At 55.6% G+C, this 18,614-nt stretch overlaps 6 protein-coding genes across 6 annotated transcripts; 1 reads left to right on the top strand and 5 right to left on the bottom strand.

Moving 5' to 3' along the window:
• Positions 1–383: 383 nt before the first annotated feature.
• Positions 384–1,869, bottom strand: TRIREDRAFT_58076 (apurinic/apyrimidinic endonuclease-like protein; the record flags this gene model as incomplete). Its single annotated transcript, XM_006963082.1, has 3 exons — positions 384–784; positions 862–1,473; positions 1,563–1,869. The coding sequence occupies 3 exons, from the start codon at positions 1,867–1,869 to the stop codon at positions 384–386; spliced, it is 1,320 nt and encodes a 439-aa protein (XP_006963144.1).
• Positions 1,870–2,135: 266 nt separating this feature from the next.
• On the bottom strand, positions 2,136–4,048 carry TRIREDRAFT_120566 (uncharacterized protein). Its single transcript, XM_006963081.1, has one exon. The coding sequence runs from the start codon at positions 3,635–3,637 to the stop codon at positions 2,438–2,440; it is 1,200 nt and encodes a 399-aa protein (XP_006963143.1). The 5' UTR covers positions 3,638–4,048; the 3' UTR covers positions 2,136–2,437.
• Positions 4,049–4,905: 857 nt separating this feature from the next.
• Positions 4,906–6,864, bottom strand: TRIREDRAFT_75672 (uncharacterized protein; the record flags this gene model as incomplete). The annotated part of the gene is made up of 2 exons (XM_006963080.1): positions 4,906–6,427; positions 6,536–6,864. The coding sequence occupies 2 exons, from the start codon at positions 6,862–6,864 to the stop codon at positions 4,906–4,908; spliced, it is 1,851 nt and encodes a 616-aa protein (XP_006963142.1).
• Positions 6,865–11,847: 4,983 nt separating this feature from the next.
• TRIREDRAFT_104664 (cell wall protein) lies at positions 11,848–14,510 on the top strand (the record flags this gene model as incomplete). The annotated part of the gene is made up of 3 exons (XM_006963277.1): positions 11,848–11,885; positions 13,107–14,334; positions 14,466–14,510. 3 exons carry the CDS (start codon positions 11,848–11,850, stop codon positions 14,508–14,510), a joined length of 1,311 nt encoding a protein of 436 aa, XP_006963339.1.
• A 599-nt stretch (positions 14,511–15,109) lies between these two features.
• Positions 15,110–16,600, bottom strand: TRIREDRAFT_57220 (uncharacterized protein; the record flags this gene model as incomplete). Its single annotated transcript, XM_006963079.1, has 1 exon — positions 15,110–16,600. One exon carries the CDS (start codon positions 16,598–16,600, stop codon positions 15,110–15,112), a length of 1,491 nt encoding a protein of 496 aa, XP_006963141.1.
• Positions 16,601–16,849: 249 nt separating this feature from the next.
• Positions 16,850–18,261, bottom strand: TRIREDRAFT_104661 (uncharacterized protein; the record flags this gene model as incomplete). Its single annotated transcript, XM_006963078.1, has 4 exons — positions 16,850–17,047; positions 17,147–17,279; positions 17,685–18,031; positions 18,253–18,261. 4 exons carry the CDS (start codon positions 18,259–18,261, stop codon positions 16,850–16,852), a joined length of 687 nt encoding a protein of 228 aa, XP_006963140.1.
• Positions 18,262–18,614: the final 353 nt, after the last annotated feature.

The following is an 18,614-nucleotide window of genomic DNA, read 5'->3' as shown; positions in this document are numbered from 1 at the left end:
CTTTGCTGTCATGATAGCCCCCACATTAGAGAGAGTGTATGTCTTATGCCCAGCAATGTTATCATACTTGTCTATACATTTTCTCTCTCCGCCTCCTCCATGTCGCCTTTTCTTAAAGATTGCTTTGGCTTCGTGAGTTGGTTCATTGGACCTCTTATTCTCGTATACAGCTGTTGATTGATCATGATTTGAGAAGCAAAGCCTCTAACAACCCTTCTTTGGGCATATGGGCAAAGCCGTATGGTCCATTAGAAGAACCCCAATTGTACATACTATACAGGGAAGCGGTATTTGATACAAAGAGCCCCAGAAGAAAATCCAAACTCCAGGCGCGTATCCCATATCATGCCATTGAGTATTTTTCTCTTTTGTCTATCCCTCCCCTACCCGCTCTCCTCATCGCTCGTCTCCTCCTTCTTCACCTTGGAACCCCTCTTCTTCTTCACCCCCTTAGTCGCCTTCTTGTCAACCTGCTCCTGGATCCTACGCCTCTCTTCCGCGCCCTTATCCTGCAGCTCCGCCTCGAGCCTCGCAAACTCCTTGGTGTCGGGGTCCATGCCGACGAGGCTCTCGAGGAGCTTGATCTCGTCGGCCCAGACCTGCTTGTCCTCGACCGTCTTGCCGTCGGGCGTCTTCCGCTCGATGGGCGTCTCGAGGACCATGGGCTTGTGCTGGAAATCCGGGTGGTTCATTACGTTGTGAAAGGCGCGCAGGCCGAGGAAGCCGGTGCCGATGTTGGCGTGGAGGTCTCTGTTGGAGTTGAGGGGGGCTTTGCTGTCGTTTACTTTCGACGGGGTAACTGTGTTAGTTGTGTGTTTTTTTTTGGGGGGGGTGGTGAATGAGGGGGGAGGGGGGGCTTACGGTGGAAGGCTTTGAGATACTTTGCGCCGACAATGTCGTTGAACGAATCCATCGTCTCCTTGAACGCCTCGGGACTCCGCAGGTCGTAGCCGGCGGCGAAAGCATGGCACGTATCGATGCACACGCCCACCCGCGCCTTGTCCTCCACAAGAGCGATAATGTCCCTCAGATCCTGCCACGTGGACCCCACGACGTTGCCGCTGCCCGCCATGTTCTCCAGCACCGTGACGACCGTCTTGGTGGCCTTGTGCGCCTTGTTGAGCTGCGCGGCGATCCTCCCAATCGCCGCGGCCTTGGTGTCGCCCCCCGTGGATCCCGGGTGGAAGTTGTACAGCCTGATGCCCAGCTGCTCGCACCGCGCGAGGTCGTCGACGAAGCTGTCGTATGCCTGCTTGGCCTTCTCCGCGTCGGCCTGCGCCAGGTTCACCAGGTATGACCCGTGCGGGAGGACGTGCTCGTTGGCATGGTAGTGGTGCTGTTTGCACTGCGAGACGAAGCCGGCTTGGGACTCGGGCGTCAGGGGAGGGTTGGCCCATTTGCGCTGGGACTTGAGGAACAGGGCGAAGGAGTTTGCGCCAATGTGGACGGCGTTGGTCACGGAGTTCTGGACGCCTTTTGTGGTTCGGCAAAGGACAATGAATGTCAGTTTCCTTGGCCTGCAGGGCAGAGAATCATTGTCAAGGTTTGATTTGTGTGTTTACCTCCTGCGGCACTGACGTGGGCGCCAATGTACATTGCCCTCGTCAGGGAAGACACGGCTGTTCGTTCTGCCAGGACCATGGCTTCTTCTTCTGCTTTGATCTGTGCTTTCGTCTTGCGCTGCTTCTTGTTCTTCTGCTGCTCAAGAGGTTCCTCGGCATCTTGTTGTGAATCTGCTGCTTTTCGCTTTGCTGCGGTTCTGGCGATGGGCTTTGCTGGCTTGGAGTCCATGTCCTTGACGTCTTCGTCTTCTTCTTTTGCTTCGCGCTTGACGGTTGCCTTTTGGCTGCCTCTGGTGAGCCGAGGCATTGTGACTTTACAGTTTGGTACTGCGTGCAAAACAAGAAGACGCAAAGACGCAGGAATCGGCTGGAGTGAGAATGCAAGAATGGGGTTGACGCAGAATAGATGGTTCGCGGTTCAATTAGAGGACCGCGTCTAAGGCTGACGCGAGGTCAGGTGATCCTTCATAAGCTGCCCGCCACTTACATCAACCGCAACACTCGAGACTGGGCGACATACTAAACGAGGCTCATGAGAAACGGCTTCAAGAGGACAGAGAAAGAGGACCAACTCTCGCTCAAGCTTTTGTCTTGACAACAAGAAGAAAGAAGGCAAAGGGGACAGATAAGAACATCTACAAAATGTACAAAATGGAAAGCCAAGAGAGAAAAGAGACCTCGCTTCATATCCCAGGTATCCAAAGGCCTGCCTTACGGTTCAGAGATGCGTTACCCGCGACCTCCCCAGCGATTCAGCATTCGGCACCCATTGACGAATCAGTTGACAGAAAATCCAAGATATTCGATATCCATAATCCGTAGCTCAGTAAAACAAGCGCAAACCAGAAAACGTCGACATCAGAGGCCAGCCCAAATCATGCGGAAATCACAAGCTCAGACGTTCGTCCCTTGGCAAACTGATCCTTGTAAGCCTCCCATATCTTTTCAATCTCCTCCATGTACAAGTCGTGGTACCGATCCACGTCCTCTTGCAGCGGCTGTTCGCAAGGCTCTACGTCGATGCGGATCGGCTTTCCAACCACAACGTTGACCGGCCGGCGGTAGGGCATCAGACCAACGTCGTAGTTGAGGATGCCTCGGCCATGGAGCGCAGGGAGCGTAAACTTGAACACCTTGAGGACGAACATCTGAAACTTGTGGACCATCGGGTGCGTCTTTGGGCTGAGCTGGTCGTACAAGTCGTTTTCGCCAAATGCCAGGACCGGCACAAGGTCAGCTCCCGTACGTAGAGCCATCTTGACAAAGCCCTTGCGGCCCTTGAGGATCAGCCGCATAGTGCCCGGCTCGGCTTCCAAAGACTCACGGGCGCCGCCAATGACAATGGTCACGGCACGGCCCCTCCCGTCATTCTTGGGTCCTCCACGCGTCAAAGTGTTCCGTATGGACTCCTTCGATACCGAGGCCATGCCCATGGCCAGGATATAGTCGCGGTAAAAGGGCAGCCGAAAGTTGGACTCGAGCGTCAGGAGAGTATTGGTGATGCCGGGAAACTTCTCCGAAAAGCCGAGGGCATTTGTGCCAAACGCGCTCCAGGCGCCGTGGGAGATGATGCCGTGTGGATGATAGCCAAAGATGTACCGCCTGTCCGGCGGCAGGTTATGCGTCTTGTGCAGCCTCATAGGAAAATACGACGCAAAGAACCGCCAGAGGGGCAAGGACCGCAGGTACTCTGACCGGTACCTGAGCTTGCCGTCCGTCGCCGCGTTGGACACGCTCAGATGCACCAGGTAGGGCACCAGCAGGGGCCAGGTCAAAGGGTTGGCGCAGGTGAACCAGAACAGGGAGATGAGGACGACAATGGTCATGCAGTGGAAGAAGACGGCGGCGGTCTGCAGCCGGCGAGGGAAGGGCATGCGCAAAGGGGCGAAGCGGATGCCTCCGGCCCTCCAGGCGCCGAACTCGTAGCTCTGGGGGTTTCCATCGTCCGGCAGGACAGGATATGGTCTGTTCTCCGAGTTGTCGAGGTAGTCATGGTCGCCGTTAGTGATGATAGTGCCGTTAGGGTCCACGGCGCCCTTCTCGTCGGTGCGGAGGGGCTTCTTGGTCGTCTCCATGATGGTTGGGTTCGCTTGACCCGGGGGTCAGCTCGCGATGGCTTATGCTGGCTGACTCTCGTCGTCCTCAAGCAGCAAGAAGCATGGGCTTTCTCTTCTTTCACTCGGGATCGCTTTGTATAAAGGGCTCGTGGTTCGTATCTCTTTTTGCCTTGGCCGAGTGGCCCGGGGGGGTTCGCGCAACGAGTCTCGAGAGACTAGAGGATTCAAAGAAGGTAGACGATGGGTATATGCGGATCTGTTCGCTACAGGTGCTCATGCCCTCCTCTATCCGTCTTTTCCTGTTTCCTTATCGTTCGTCCGTCCCTTTGATCTCCTTCGTCGTCGTCTTCTTCCCTCTTCGTATTCGTCCTTGTCCGGACCCTCTCGTCAACTCGATGGGTGGCCTTTAGGAATAAGAATGTAATGGTAGGTCGTGGTGTATGATGGAAGTCTGATAGCGCAAGCCCCAGCGCGCGCCACCAGGCACCTTATCAGCCTGCCAGCAAAGGCCCGGGCACTTGATTCAACCCGTGGCAGGTGCCATTACCTCATTGATGCGCCAAGCTCTGGGCTGTGCGGCCCCTGGCCAAAAGTGACGTGACCATTCAAGCACTGCGGTACGTATACGTGCACAGTGCATGCACGGTGTGTCTTTTTACATACAGTGCGGACAAGACCACAGCAGGTGCCTTTTGATATCAATTCCAACGTCTTCCATTTCGAGGCATCGAGACTGCTGCGCCACACAACCGTCAGATAGAAACTCTCAGTACCTACTCATACTCATAATTAAGCCGCGAGAGAGTCGAAACGTCTTCAGTCAGTATGAGCATCAGACTTCATGTACCTGAACCACTCGGAAGCAAGGCGTCACTCCATTCTTGCACTACTCTACTAGTAACATATGGCCAGGAAGGAAAACAAGAGAGCAACAACAGACGTGACCTTCCAAATGCCATGGCCAGAGTTAATCGCACAAGTCTGTATACTACAAGAATAACAAGGAACAATCGTTATACCATGATCGCCATCTGTTGGTGTCATAGGTTTGAACCATCCGCCCTGATTCCCATGCCTTGAAACGCCATTCACCCCCCCCTGAACACGACCTTTGGTGCCCATCGAGGAGAGAAACCAGTAGGAGGGTCCAGGGGAAAAAAGTAAAAGAAAGCAAAACGCATTCTAATGTAGATTCAACAAACCATGCTCCCCCTTCCACTTCCAGAACACCTCTTCCAGAACACCTAGACGCTTTTTGAGAAATGAAACGAGACTCGCGGGACTATTCATCCCGCAGGCACCCCTTCATTGCCTTGGAGCTGTTTCTTGATCACAGACATCTCGTGGTCGAGCGAGACAACTTTATCCGACAGCGACTTGACCTTGTCTTCCAGCGTCTGTATGTAAGCCCACACGCTTGGGTCGCTCTGGGCAAACATGTTACCGCTATCGCCACTCGACGGTGCCGGTGCCGGTGCCTGAACCGGGGCTGCCGTTGCGGTTACGGCGGGAGGGCGGCCGTGGGAGAACGGCTGGGAGCCTGTCGGGACGTATCCTGGGTGGGTTAAACCGGGAAGCTTTGGTCTGCCCTGTCCGCCGTGGGGAGACTGCATATCCGACTGTCGCCTGCCCATCTGCTGCTGCTGCTGCAGTTGCTGAGACAGGCTGGGCGACCGCTGCCGTACGACGCCAGAGCCATCGTGGGCCTGGACGCCGCCGGGGCTCAACGGCTTCGCAACGTCCGGCACGCCAGCCTGTGCGTAGAGGCCAGCAGATCCGCCCCCAACCGCCACGGAAGAGATGCTGGTGTTCGGCGTGTGGCTGCCCCCGAGGCTATTTGAGACGCTCGAGCTACCGGTGGTAGCCGCGGGGTTCTGCGCGCCGCTGGGGGCATACAGCGAGGCGGCAGTGGCTCCTCTTGCTCCAGCCGGGGGATAAGTTCGAGAGTGGGCGCTATACTGCTCCGCTTGGCCGCCTGGTATATGCTGGACACCCATGCTGGGCAGGCTCTGCCGCCTGAGCTCTTCTTCATCAACGTTGTCGTATGCGATGCCCGACATGACCGCCTCGTCTCCCTCCATGCCGCCGTCCAGTTCGTCCCCATCGGCAAAGCTTCCCATGCTCGGCCGTCTGCCAGCGCATCCGCCAATTCCCTTGCTGTGGCGGGCGAGGGCATCGCCTCGGGCAAACTTGCGGTCGCACTTGGGGCACACGTGGTTCTTCTCGCCCGTGTGAAGCTTGCCATGGCGTTTCAGGTCATGCAGGCGGCGGAAGCGCATCTGACAGTCGGTGCATACGTAGGGCTTTTCCTGGCTGTGCGTCAGGAGATGGCTCTTGAGGTTGTGGTGCCGAGTAAACTCGGTGTTGCAGTACGGGCACTTGTGTTTCTTGTTTGCCGACGGCGGCGGAGAGCCCTGACTCTGGGAGGGCATCGGAAAGCTCATGTTACGGACTGGCGAATCCGGCATACTGCCGGTCGTTTGTAAGGAGCCCGGATATGACAGGGACCCCGGCTGCGGCCGTTCTTCTTGCACGGCAACCTGCTGGGACACGAGCGAATCGCCCTTGACGTCGACCTCCATGGCTGTCGGGCTCTCGGTGACTTGTGCGCCGGCAATGCTCGCGGGACTCTGAGTTAACTCGCTTCGTTCTTCGATGCGGTCGCCACTGTTTTGTGATATGGACAAGGCAGCCGTGGCAAGCTTGGAGGAGGGCTCCATAGCGGCTGTGGGGGCCAGCTGAGGCGCGTCTGATGGACGGCTCATGGTTTGGTTTCCTGCAGTCAAGAGGGACAGTAGGGCTGGTTGGCTGTGGTTCTCGTCGTCTGCGCGTAAATTAGCAGTCTGGTCGTGCTGAGCGTCTCCGTCTGCTGTCTGTGCTGTTGCTTCTGCTGCTGCTGATGCTGCTGTTGTAGACGTTGCTGCTGGTGCTGGTGCTACAACTTCTTCCTGTCGTTCTTCTCCTGCCTCTCCTTCTCGATGCCGTCGCTCGTCTTCCAGAGCCACAGCGCCGGTCGACGGGAGTGGGGATTGGCCAGATGCCAACAGCAGCTTGGCGGCCTTGGAGGGAGGCGACTGGGAGCTGAGCCCGTGGGAGGCAGCAGCACGCGACGGCTCGGATTCAGACTCGCGACGGCGCTTGGGCAGTCTCGCGACGTCGTCCAAAGGGAGAGCTGGGGGAGGGGTTGGAGTCGGGCCAGGCGAGAGTGGGGGTTCGGCAGCAATGGCAGCGGCTTGAGAGGCCATATGAAGATGCAATGAGCGGGAGAAATCCAGGCGACGGCGAGGCCAGAGGGACGGATGGCATGCAGTCGCAAAGGTGGGAAGAGGCAGCTACTAGAGCAGCGACACCATTTCGAGGCTGCTCGAGGTGTGGCTGGAGATTGTGGCGAGAGCTAGGGTAATTTTTTGCTCCCGCGACGAGATTCGACAGCCTTGCGGTTCAGAAGGGCTGACTGATGCGAGGCCAGGCAGGCGGATGATATGCAGCAGGCGGATGCTCGGCGAGGGCCCGGAATTGGCAGGTGATGGCGATGGCGATGGCAAAAGGCGGGCGACGATGGCAGATGGGAAGATGGAGATGAAGACCTGGATTTGGGGCTGGATGACAGGCTGGGGATGGGAAGAAGGTGGTTGAAGTTGGTTGGACCTTGGCAGCTTTAGCCTCTAGCGCGTCGGTTGTTGTGCAGGCCAAGGGCGGCGGACAATAAAAGGCGGACAGTGGGCTGCCTGCGCCACACTCTTGCACCTGCCACCAGGCCAGGCCGCCTTTTACGGCTGAAAATTCACAGACACAGAAGGCTGAGGGAATGAATGGGAACCTCTGGTCAATTCATCGAGGCATAAGGTAAGTACCTACCTATGTAAGGTAATAGGTAAGTACTAGCTACCTTAACTCTATTCGACTGATGATGAATAATGCCTATAGTAATAGGTACATACAGCAACAGTGCTGCTTGGTTGGAAAAGGAAAGTTCCGCCAATGAAGCAATCTGTCTGCCTCTTGCGGCAAGCGAGTGGGCAGAAAAACCTGCAAGTCGATGCGATCATGGATGCCGTCATAGTGCAAGGAGCAGTCCGCATACGGAGTTCCCGGGCAGCGCTTGCCCTTTTCTTTCGCCCGTTCCAGATTGGCTCTCTACAGTATCATTAATACTGCTGCGACTTACCACCTACTACACCGTACGAACTTCAGGAAATTGCTACGTCCTTGCCTTGCGCAAAGAACTTCCCATCTAGCCAGAAGACACTCCAATTGCTTCCAGAGGGGATAATAAGCAGACTGGAAGAACAGATCTGGCTTGGGTACTACTACCTAATAACGGCCAGCTAGCGCGCATCTCGATCCGCAGCTGCCGTGGTGACACATGACGGGGCATCGAGCCACGCGCATTGAGGCAGACGACCGCGGAGCGTTCCGAATACTCCCGCCTAACTTGCGCTCTGTCCAGCAGACAGACAGCCTCAAGTACATACGAAGCACGGCCTTCTGCCAGAGCAGGACTGGCGATATTCCGCGCGGGAGCTGGCAAGGATCGCGCACTGTGTGTTCTGCACTACGGAGCCAACTCCGATTCCCTATTTTACAAGGGCAGTCGAGGCCATGATGTTGAGCTTTATACCGAATCATCATGTCCTGATAGTCAGTCGAGAATTTTGGCGGCTTGACCCTGGCGCGCGATGTTCCTTACAATCACCAGTTCTCGCAATGCCGCGTACGAGAATCCGTACCGTACTGTCTCAAACAAGGCTTCACGCTGACACACTGGCAAAAGTCTGCGCCTCCCTCTGAGACAAAAAGAAGAAGGCATAGACTATTCAACAGCCCCCATGCTAGCATCAGCCCGCCAGTGGCAAAATGCTGACAGGCGGCTGGAAAAGGTGGCTGGTATGAAGCCAGCCCAGAAGAGCGGTGCGGGCTGAATTTTGTCAACCCCCCGTTCGTGAACTTGGCCGGAGCACCAGTCGAATCGAAACTGTCTGTCCGCTGAAGAGAAGCCGACAGGCAGAGCGCAAGGGAGGGAGGTAACTGGGCGACCGTTGGCGCATTATCTGCATGCACGGCGTCGGCGGCAGTGCCACGCCAGCGCCCGTTATTTCAGGTGAGAGAAGGCTCTCCCCTTTAATGTCTACATCAGTGGCTGGAGAGCAGAGGCCCCTGTCGAGGTCCGGAGGGGATACGTCAGTCTGGGTGGACCAATGGAGAGGTTGAAGTCTTCTGTTGTTACTCGGCGTTTGTAAAGGGAAGCCATTTCTCGAGCTTGTTGCTCCCTTCGTGTCTTATCCACTCACTCACTCACTCATTCACTTAGTAGTAGTACTTACTCACTCACTCAGTTACTCGCTCATTCGGTCAAGGGCAGTAGCATGACTACATCGTGACATGGAAGAGCCATAGGGCCGCTCTCGTTCGCCAGCCAGCCGCTTGTCGCATCGCGTTTCCACAGAACTCTTACGAAGCGACAAGCCTGACAAAACCTGCGCTCTCTCCGTGCTCCCGCAAGGCTCTGATACTGTCCGTATGACTGGGTCCGCTCGTGGCGGTGTCAACCACCGGCCACTAGGACAAGCGGCCGAGCGTCAGCCACTTCCAGGTTGTCAAATGCTGCTGGGATAATGGAGCTCTCCACCCGAGTTGCTTGTGCCGAGGCGTCGGATCGTGATCTGAGCGAGTTTGTCTGTCCCTCCTTGCCTCGATGCTCTCTACATCTGCATTGGAAAAGACTTCACTGTCGACTTGACCGTTGATGGCTTCAAATGTGTTGACTGGAAGGTGTTTTCGGGAATGAACCCCATGAGTCATGCAGGCACTGCGATGCCGATTTCCATACACTCGGCTTAAGAGACCAGATGAATCTCGGCTCAGCCACTCGGAGGGCGACGTCATCTTACAGGCTTCATGGTCTTCTAACTGCTTCGCACCTCGTACCTACTTTCTACTGTACTGATGCAAGGTACCGAGAGTTACCCGATTGCTGCCAGGCACGGGTGTGAGTTGCAGTCAGCCTCTCTTGTTAATACAGCGAACTGCCCCTAACTCGTCACGTTCCTCTCCTTAGCAGCTGCTATCTACCTCCCAGCTGGTACTGGGCCAATGGCAGGATCGTACAGCCACGGGGGTTTGGACGTCGAAGAATTGCGTAGAATCTTCTGTGGTGCGGAACAGGTCGCGCTCTTTTGTGCAGAATGGCGGTGCCATAAGAAGCACGCATCGCCCTGCGCCATTCGGAATGCCCGTATGGAGTAATACGAGGTGCGATGGTTACGAACAGCGTCGATCGACAGACGGGTGACCAGAGTGAATCACTTGTGGCAGAAGCTATCCAGATGAGTGCTGCTCTTGGAGGTAATATTATAGAAACTCGATTCATCTACCTCCTAACCATAATCCAGTCTTTGTCGACGAGATCCTGATAGGTAGTATGGGATACCATGAGAGCAAGGCTGGCACAATGCAATCATCCTCTTACCACTGAACCAACACCGGGCAATAGCAACAGCCAGTGTCTTGGGATTTGCCGTCATGGTGCTGAACGTGGCGTCTGTCACTTGTCATCCGCACCCCATAGGTACGATTACACATACGAAGTATCACCTTGTCTACCAGCATGCCGTGACCTGGATGTTATTATTAGCAAGCTGCGGGCATGCCCTGTCTCGGAACATTATCGCCTGCGCAAGACAAAGGCCGATAAACCCAGTTCCCGGCTCCTTTGACAGACTTATCGAACAAAGAAGAAGACGAAAAGAAGAAAAGGCGGAAGGAGTCTGGCCCCTGAACCCAGGCCAAGGATTGAGGCATGGACCTCACGCAGGACAACTGGGGGGGTCCATCATGGCCATCGTGTGCTTCGCAGATTGTCATCAGCTTCAGGATAGGCCTGCTTCTCTGAACGGAAAAGGCGAACCAAAGGCGGAAAACGAAAAAGGAGATGCCACAGGTAGAGTATCCGGCACTCTTTGCGCCGACCATTTGTTTTGGTTACACGTTGCCATGGGTAGAAATGCAGCGAAAGGCAGAGGCAAATGTCAACTGGTAATTGGGTGGTTACTGGCATGGACAGGCCAACACCCGTAGTATCCAGATGCAAGATGCCGCACTGTTTCGTATCGCTGCATCATGGATCTCTGATGATGCACATCATCGGTATTATTCCTTTCCAGAACATGTGTTCCTACGCTATTACTACTATGAGGAAGACAGCCTCGAAGGGCCAACACATGCTTCGGCTCGAAATCACATGGAGGTCAAAGAAGCGGCTGAGAAACCGGCGTCCTCCGTTGTCCAAGACCATTGAAGGCCAAGGCCAAAAAAAAGCCCAGCTCAGGAGAGGGAACAGAATCTGCCCACAACGGGACTAGCGCCAGGCACCATTGCAACTAGTACATACTCGTACTAGCCTCAGGGCACTAAAGCGCAGTTGCTCTTCCAGGTTGACACCACCTCGAGTCAAATACCACACAAACATGGAGGGAAATACACGCGTATCGTTTGCTCGCAGCCAGCTTCATCGCACTCTACAAGTAGATATGACTATTAGGTAGTACGAGTGTTATTTTATGCACTCGAGTGTATTTGTGCCATAGTGGTGCTATATATTCGTAGATCTGAAACTTATCAGATACAGTAGACAAGCATGGAATTATATGCTCAGACATCAAGGTCGCAAGCACCGTGTCATGCGCTCGTCAACTCAGAAACCACAGGTGCATCACAAGTGGTACCTCACATACAGCACCTGTTATTAGTACCTGTTAGTACTTGTACATCGCAATTCGTACCACCAAGAATTCTTAAATTGCCTGGCACAAGCGAAATGCACCTTCCCTGTGCCTGGCAGCTCCCCCGTGCCACTCAGCCGCCCAAGTCGCTTTCTCGTCCTACCCAATCGCCACAACTGGCCATCATCTCGTCTTGCATCTTATTCTCCCCTTCTCTCTTCTTACCAGAACCAGAACCCCCCCGGCCTTCTTCACGCCTGCGTGCGGCGGCGATCGTGCACTAACACAGTTGCTACTACTAGTACTACTAGCAGTCTCTCTGTCCAGGCCCGGCCGTTTCAGTGCCTCGGACCAGGCCTCGTTCTTGTTGGTCATGGTGCCTGTATATCCGCTACCAAGGGACCGCGGGTTTGTGTGCCAAGCACCCGGCCATCTTGGCTCTTTGCCGTCAATGCTTCGCAGCTTGACCACGCAAGCGCTTGTGCTCGCACGTGTACAAGTACATACATGCTTGCTTGCATCACTCGCGCTACCTTACCTACTGTGTAGGAACGCGGGCATCATCTGTCTGTAGCACGAGTAAGTCGTACCTGGACATGGAGACGGAAAGGAATCAAGGTGGAAGCGGCCCTGGACACTCAACCAGCCTCCCCCCCCCCCCCCCCCTCTTAGACCTGGAACAGCATCACGGGCCACGGCTGATGCGAGGTGCCGGGAAACAGGTTCCGTGCCGGCAGCAGGCAATGAGGAATGCGGTGAACAAGTCGGGGAAGCAGAGGCATTCGAACCTACTCCGAGCCTGTACGAAGCAGCCGATACCCATTCGTGTCAAGAGATGGAGAGAGATGATGGGGAGAGATGGGGAGACTCTTCGTCCGCATGGCTAATTACACACTCCGTTTGCCGGCGTCCTCTGGGTACAGGTACAAAGCTCGTGCGATGCTTCAGTCAAACACAACGTACTAACAACATTTGCTACCACACAGTAACGCCAGCAGCGCCAGCAGCGCCAGCAATCGCAAGCTGCATATGCGAGTCGCAGCACAAGTCGCAACATGCATGAAACCAGGAACCAAGTAGCAGTACAAAGGCCATGCATATCGAGGCATATTGCGAAAAGACGATCCATTGCTTTTTGGCGCCAGACCAGCGGCCGAGGGCAATTTCCCGGAGCGCCAACCCCTTCTCAGGAGTGGCACCCCCTTGTCTCGCTTTGGGCATCCCTGGCCTCTAGGGGACTGATCTCCGTGGGTCAATGCCATGGAGACCGACCAGGGCCTCGACCCCCATGCTCTACAGCTCCGTTTTTACCTGTCCTGTCCTCCTCCCTTTTGACTCTTGTTTCCTTGTTCATCATCATCATCAACTTGTGTTGGGCCCTTTTCTTCCAACTGAGAGTTTGTCTGCTCTCCATCACGCTCTTTTATACTCTGGCTCATCACGCTTCCTCTCGTTTCGTTTCGTATTGATACGCTCTCTCTTCTCTTGAATTCCCCAGGCACCTCTTGTTATCAATCATCAGGTGAGTAATACTGAGTAACAACGTCCGGGGAAAAAGACGAGGTCTTGAACCAACTCCTCACCATGCCCTCACCTCACCAACACCCTTCTCCTCCGCTATTTCGACCCGTCATTTCAAATCGCGATACGATATGAAACCGCTTTATGGGACTCGTTCTAACCCGTGGCAATTCGTGAGCAGTGCGCATTAGAGACAGCCCGCCCAAGATGAAGTACACCGTCCTTGCTGCCACTCTGGCTGCCAGCGTTGCTGCCACGCCTTCTCACCACCACCATCACGCGCACCGCCATGCGAAGAAGCACGCTGCCGCCAGGGTCGAGAAGCGCGCTCCGGATGTTGTCACCGAGGTCGTCGTCGGAGCTACCGCCACCGTCTTCGAGCTCGACGGCAAGATTGTCGATGCCGCGACGGCCAAGGCCGGTCTGGCCGAGGGCGAGTACATCATCGTCGGAGAGACCACCCCGACCTTCGTCCCGCCGCCTCCTCCTCCGCCTGCGACCTCGAGCGCCGCCCCCCTGAGGGCCCAGTTCGTCGAGGAGCCCATCTCGTCGCCAGCGGCTCCCACCACCACCTCCGCCCCGCCGCCGCCGCCCACGACCACGGCCCAGGCCACGACCAGCTCTGCGCCCCCTCCCCCCAAGACCTCGAAGCCTGCCCAGTCGAGCCCGTCCTCTGGCGCTACCGGGCTGGACGCCGACTTCCCCAGCGGCAAGATTTCGTGCAAAACCTTCCCTTCCGAGTACGGCGCTGTGGCCCTCGACTGGCTGGGCACTGGTGGCTGGTCCGGTCTCCAGTTTGTGCCTAACTATAGCCCGGATGCGCAGAGCATCAGCGACATCATCACCGGCATCGCTGGCCAAACGTGCAGCAAGGGAGCCATGTGCTCTTATGCCTGCCCTCCCGGCTACCAGAAGACCCAGTGGCCCAAGGCTCAGGGCGCGACTCTGCAGTCCATTGGCGGTCTCTACTGCAACGAGGACGGCTTCCTCGAGCTGACTCGTCCCGACCACCCCAAGCTGTGCGAGGCTGGCGCTGGCGGCGTGACCATCAAGAACGACCTCGATGACTCCGTCTGCACGTGCCGTACCGACTACCCCGGTATCGAGAGCATGGTTATTCCCGCGTGTACTTCTGCTGGCGAGACGATCGAGCTCACCAACCCCGACGAGACCGACTACTACGTGTGGGATGGCAAGACCACGTCCGCCCAGTACTACGTCAACAAGAAGGGCTACGCCGTCGAGGATGCCTGCGTCTGGAACAGCCCGCTCGACCCCAGGGGAGCTGGTAACTGGTCTCCCATCAACATTGGCACCGGCAAAACTGCCGACGGCATCACTTGGCTCTCCATCTTCGAGAACCTGCCCACGAGCTCGGCTAAGCTCGACTTCAACATTGAGATCACGGGTGATGTCAACAGCAAGTGCTCGTACATCGACGGAGCCTGGACCGGTGGAGACAAAGGTTGCACGGTAAGTTTTCAAATTTTCCTCACGACGTTGATTCTGGGCAATGCCTTGAATGGCTTGGATTTCACCAGACCATCGACTGTCGTCATCTCCAGGAAGAAAAGACCAAAGGAATGCTAACGAGAGTGCAATAGACGGCGATGCCCTCTGGTGGCAAGGCCGTTATCCGATACTTTTAAGAGGGGTAGCTGGGCGATGAGTTTCGTTTTTGCTTGATGGGTTGGCTTGTTGACTTTGTCTTATACTTCTCAAGAACCATATAATTGGATATTTTTGTGTGCATATTCCTTGCTGCGGAGGCGCCTTGGTGGAAGGGGAAGAGGGGAGGGACGCGCCCTTGTCCCGCCGTTCTTTTTGGCGTGTCATAGAGAAGTTTGGGATAGACGGATCGTAGGGGGGCATCTCGCGATACCAGGAAGGTCATTAGAAAGAGAGAAAAAGCGGCCTTCCACTAATGCACCTGCGTCTTCCTTCTGCCGTCCCCCCCTGGCTGCGTGGCCACCATGTCGCCGCGTGTGATGTATGTTACCGTAGCAGACATGTGCCCCTTCCCCGGTGGTGGTACAAGCGCTTGGTGTCTTAATTAATGCTTTTTGATTTTGGATATTCTTGGTTTTGTCTTTTTGTACATGTGTGTTTGTCTATTGGTTATTGCCTCCAAGTTCTTCAAGGTTGATCTTGAAGGGGGTTAGAGATGATATATCATTCATGAGTCGTCGTTCAAATTGTTCTTTTGTCCTTCTTTCTTTATCTCTTTTCTTCTCTTCTCCGTTTCGATTTAGAATTCCATGGCAGTTCCTACGCCGGATTCCCTCTCCTTTCGTAGCTGTTCGTTCTTCTCCTCCTGCTCCTCCTTGAGCCTCTCCTCGACGTCGTCTCGAAAGCTGCCCAGGTCCGGGGGGATCACCTGCATCTGCACGCTGGGCGCGCTCTGGACAAAGCGCAGCTGCTCCGTGACGTGGTTGACAATGTCCTGCATCTTCTTGGCCGTGTTCTTATTCGCCCGGGCCTCGCCGAGAATTTGCTCAATCGTGGGGAAGAGGGTGTCCTGCCTAAAGTGCTCCCTCCACGGCGCGTGCTCGGGCAGGATGGGGCTGATCTTGTCCTGGCAGTTGATGGCGATGCTCGTCTCGTACGTCCAGGCGCGGGCGACGTTGCGGGGCGTGTAGCCGCCGCCGCCAAAGAGGATCATGGGTATGTTCATGCGCTTGCAAAACTCAACGCACGCGCCGTGGCCCTGCACCTGGAGGTTGAAGCGGCCGAGGCGGTCGCCGGCGAGGGAGTCGGCGCCGCACTGGAGCGCGATGGCGCCGGGGCGGAACTTTTCGACGATGCGGCCCACGATGTTGTTGAAGAGGGAGTCGTACTGCTCGTCGGTGATGCCGTCCTGGAGGGGCACGTTGACGGCGTGGTGGGCGCCCGGGTTGTGTTCGCTCTTGGGGCCGTTGTCGTCCAGCGCGCCGGTGCCGGGGAAGAAGTTGTTGGGGTCGTACTTGTGAAAGGAGACGGTCATGACCCTGTCGGTCGAGAAGAAGGCCTCCTCGACGCCGTCGCCGTGGTGCACGTCAATGTCAATGTACAGGACGCGCGGGTAGAAGCGCAGAAGCTCCAGAATGGCAATGACGATATCATTGATGTAGCAGAAGCCCGAGGCCTCGGCCTTTTTCGCGTGGTGCAGGCCGCCTCCCCACGCAATGGCAATGTCGGACTGCTGCGAGCATATCTTGCGCGCGGCATCCAGCGCGCTGCCGGCAGACATGGAGCAGTAGTCGTAGAGGCCGTCAAACAGGGGGCAGTCGGAGCCGCCCAGGTTGAACTTGAGATCCGGGTTCTGGTTCTCGAGGTCTCGAGGGACCGCCTCCGGGAGGACAGTGCCGAGGAAGTCGAGGTAGTCGGTGGAGTGGAACGAGGCCAGCTCCTCGTACGTCGCGGCCCTGGTCAGGTAGTTGTCCATGGCGAAGGACATGCCGTAGGAGTATATGAGGCTCTTGGAGAGCGTCAGACGCCAGGGCTTCATGGGATGTGTCATGCCGAAGTGGTGCTTCTCCATCTCGGGGTTGCAGTGGAAGGAGACATTGTAGCCCTTGGGGCGGGTGATGCCTGATGACTCGGCCAGGCGTTTGCACTGCTGGTAGAACTTTGCGTTGTCGGCGTCGCTGGCTATGCCGAGAGGCTGGGTGTACTCCTCCACTATGTCGCGCTCGAGGTCGGCGTCGAGATTGTGAGGGAGGTAGTTGGGCTTGGGAACCCGATATCTGTACGTGTCCATGGTGGCGGATTAGGTGTGACTGGTGTGATTATGGGAGATGGAAAGCCAAGGATAAGAATGAGGGGATTATGTCGAGCGTGATGCTTGATGGTAGATTGTATCAGCGAGTGTATGAAATGCAGCGAAGAGCGATGAATTTGGCGGATGAGATGCGGCGTCCTCCACTTGGCTGTAGACCGGCAAGGGGAGAGTGAGGGTGCTGGTTCAGCTACAGCGATCAGAATGTGTGTGGGTGTGCATTATGCTGCTTCATCCAGATGAGGCCCAAGGAGTACCCAAGATGCTAAAGGCAGACTGAATCTGCTGATTCTCTTGTTGTTGCTGTTGTTGTTGTTTTATGGTGATTTGTTCGGATGTTGAGGATGAGTAAGGTATGAAGTTCTGAAAGTTACAAGGTTGTTGCGCCTCGGTGAAGGCTGAGTAATCCAGACTGGATTGAGTTTGACACTGAAACGACGATAGTCACGTGGATCGGATTTGGGAAAGGCCAACTCGATCGAGTCGACGGTACTGTAGAGTACCTCAGGTACTGATACCAGTACTGACCTGTGAGAGAGTGTGAAGATTGAAACGTTCTCGAAGGGCAATACTTGAGTGATTTGAAATGCGAAAACCGTAGTTGCCATTTATCTTCCATCTGTTATAAAGAATTGGGGCGATTGATCCAATTCCAGGGTACCTAAGTTTCTGTTATATTATCCAGGGTAGCTTCTGGGTGCTGCAAATATCTGGTACAGCCATTGTCCGCTACCACCACCAGGTATTGGTACCTGTACCTGCACCTGCACCTGCACCTGCACCGTATGTACAGCGCTGTGGCTAAGCCTCGGAACTCGCCGCCAGTGGCTGCAGAACCACCCTCGTCCTCCCCCCAACCTCCATCAACTCGTCCCAGGCGTGCATAAACCTCACCAGCTAATTCTGCATCTCCTCCAAATCGGCAACCCAACTCACGCACCCATTCGCCGCCAAGCGCGTTACGCTCCGCCTTGAGAAGCTCCAGCAGCTCCACGAAGAATCACTCACTCACTCACTCACTCACTCACTCACTCACACACTTACCAAGAGTTTCTCACTCACTCACTCACGCATAAATCCTCGGCCGAACTCAGAGAGCAGGGATAGGGCAGTTGTTGCGCTTCCTCTTCCGTGGCCATCGAGGTGAGCCCGGCCCAAATTTGTCGAGCCCGATCTGCGCCCGTTGTTTGCGTTGCCGTTGCCGTTGCCGTTGCCGTTGCTCTTGACAACCCGCTGCTCTTCTTTTCTTCTTCTTCTTTTTGCTTCCCCTTCCTCTTCCCTGTCTTGTCCTGCCTGGGATAGGGCTGGTTGGACCCGTTTCCTATCCACAGCAGTAGCTGGAACGGCGCATCCATTCGTTGGGGACGGACGGCTCTCCTTGGCGGGGACTCGGTCGGACTCGTGCTCGGACAGCTGGTCTGGTCGTCATTCTGCCTTTTCTGCTCCAGAGCTGCCAGAGTTGCGAGTCACGAAGCACGAAGCACGAAGCACCGCACTGCTGCCCGCGCTCTCACGCACGCTCGTCTGTCTTGTGCCTGCTTCGTGTCCCCAACTACCTACTATCTAGATGGCGTATGCCCTCTCTAGTATTCATATCGCATCTGGGTTCTTCTCATCCTCTTTGACGCATCTACCTTCGTCATCTTGAAGGTTCCGCCCTTGATATTGCGGGTACAAGAACACGCACACACAGACACACACATATATACTATATATATATGAGAGCAACAGCCGCGCCTTAGATGCACATGACTTGATATCAGCACCAGCCTGCTTCTTCAGCTCATTTACGCTTGTTTCGCTCAGCCCGCGCTGCTGCCTCTCTTGTTTGTTCTGTCTGTCATCTTTCGCAAACAGCGAGCGGCACATTGTCCTGTTCATAATAGCCTTTTCATTTCTATCGAATTACACCCGCCTCATCGCTCGTCTACTAGCCTGGCCGTCTCGCCGCTAGTCCTTGTTGTCTATCCGTCATCTGTTACATCGTCAGATTCTG

This window comes from Trichoderma reesei (genome assembly GCF_000167675.1).
Source record: "Trichoderma reesei QM6a unplaced genomic scaffold TRIREscaffold_4, whole genome shotgun sequence".
Taxonomy (NCBI): Eukaryota; Fungi; Ascomycota; class Sordariomycetes; order Hypocreales; family Hypocreaceae; genus Trichoderma; species Trichoderma reesei.
The sequence above is the reverse complement of the archived record's forward strand: the minus strand, read 5'-3'. Positions and strand labels throughout refer to the sequence as shown.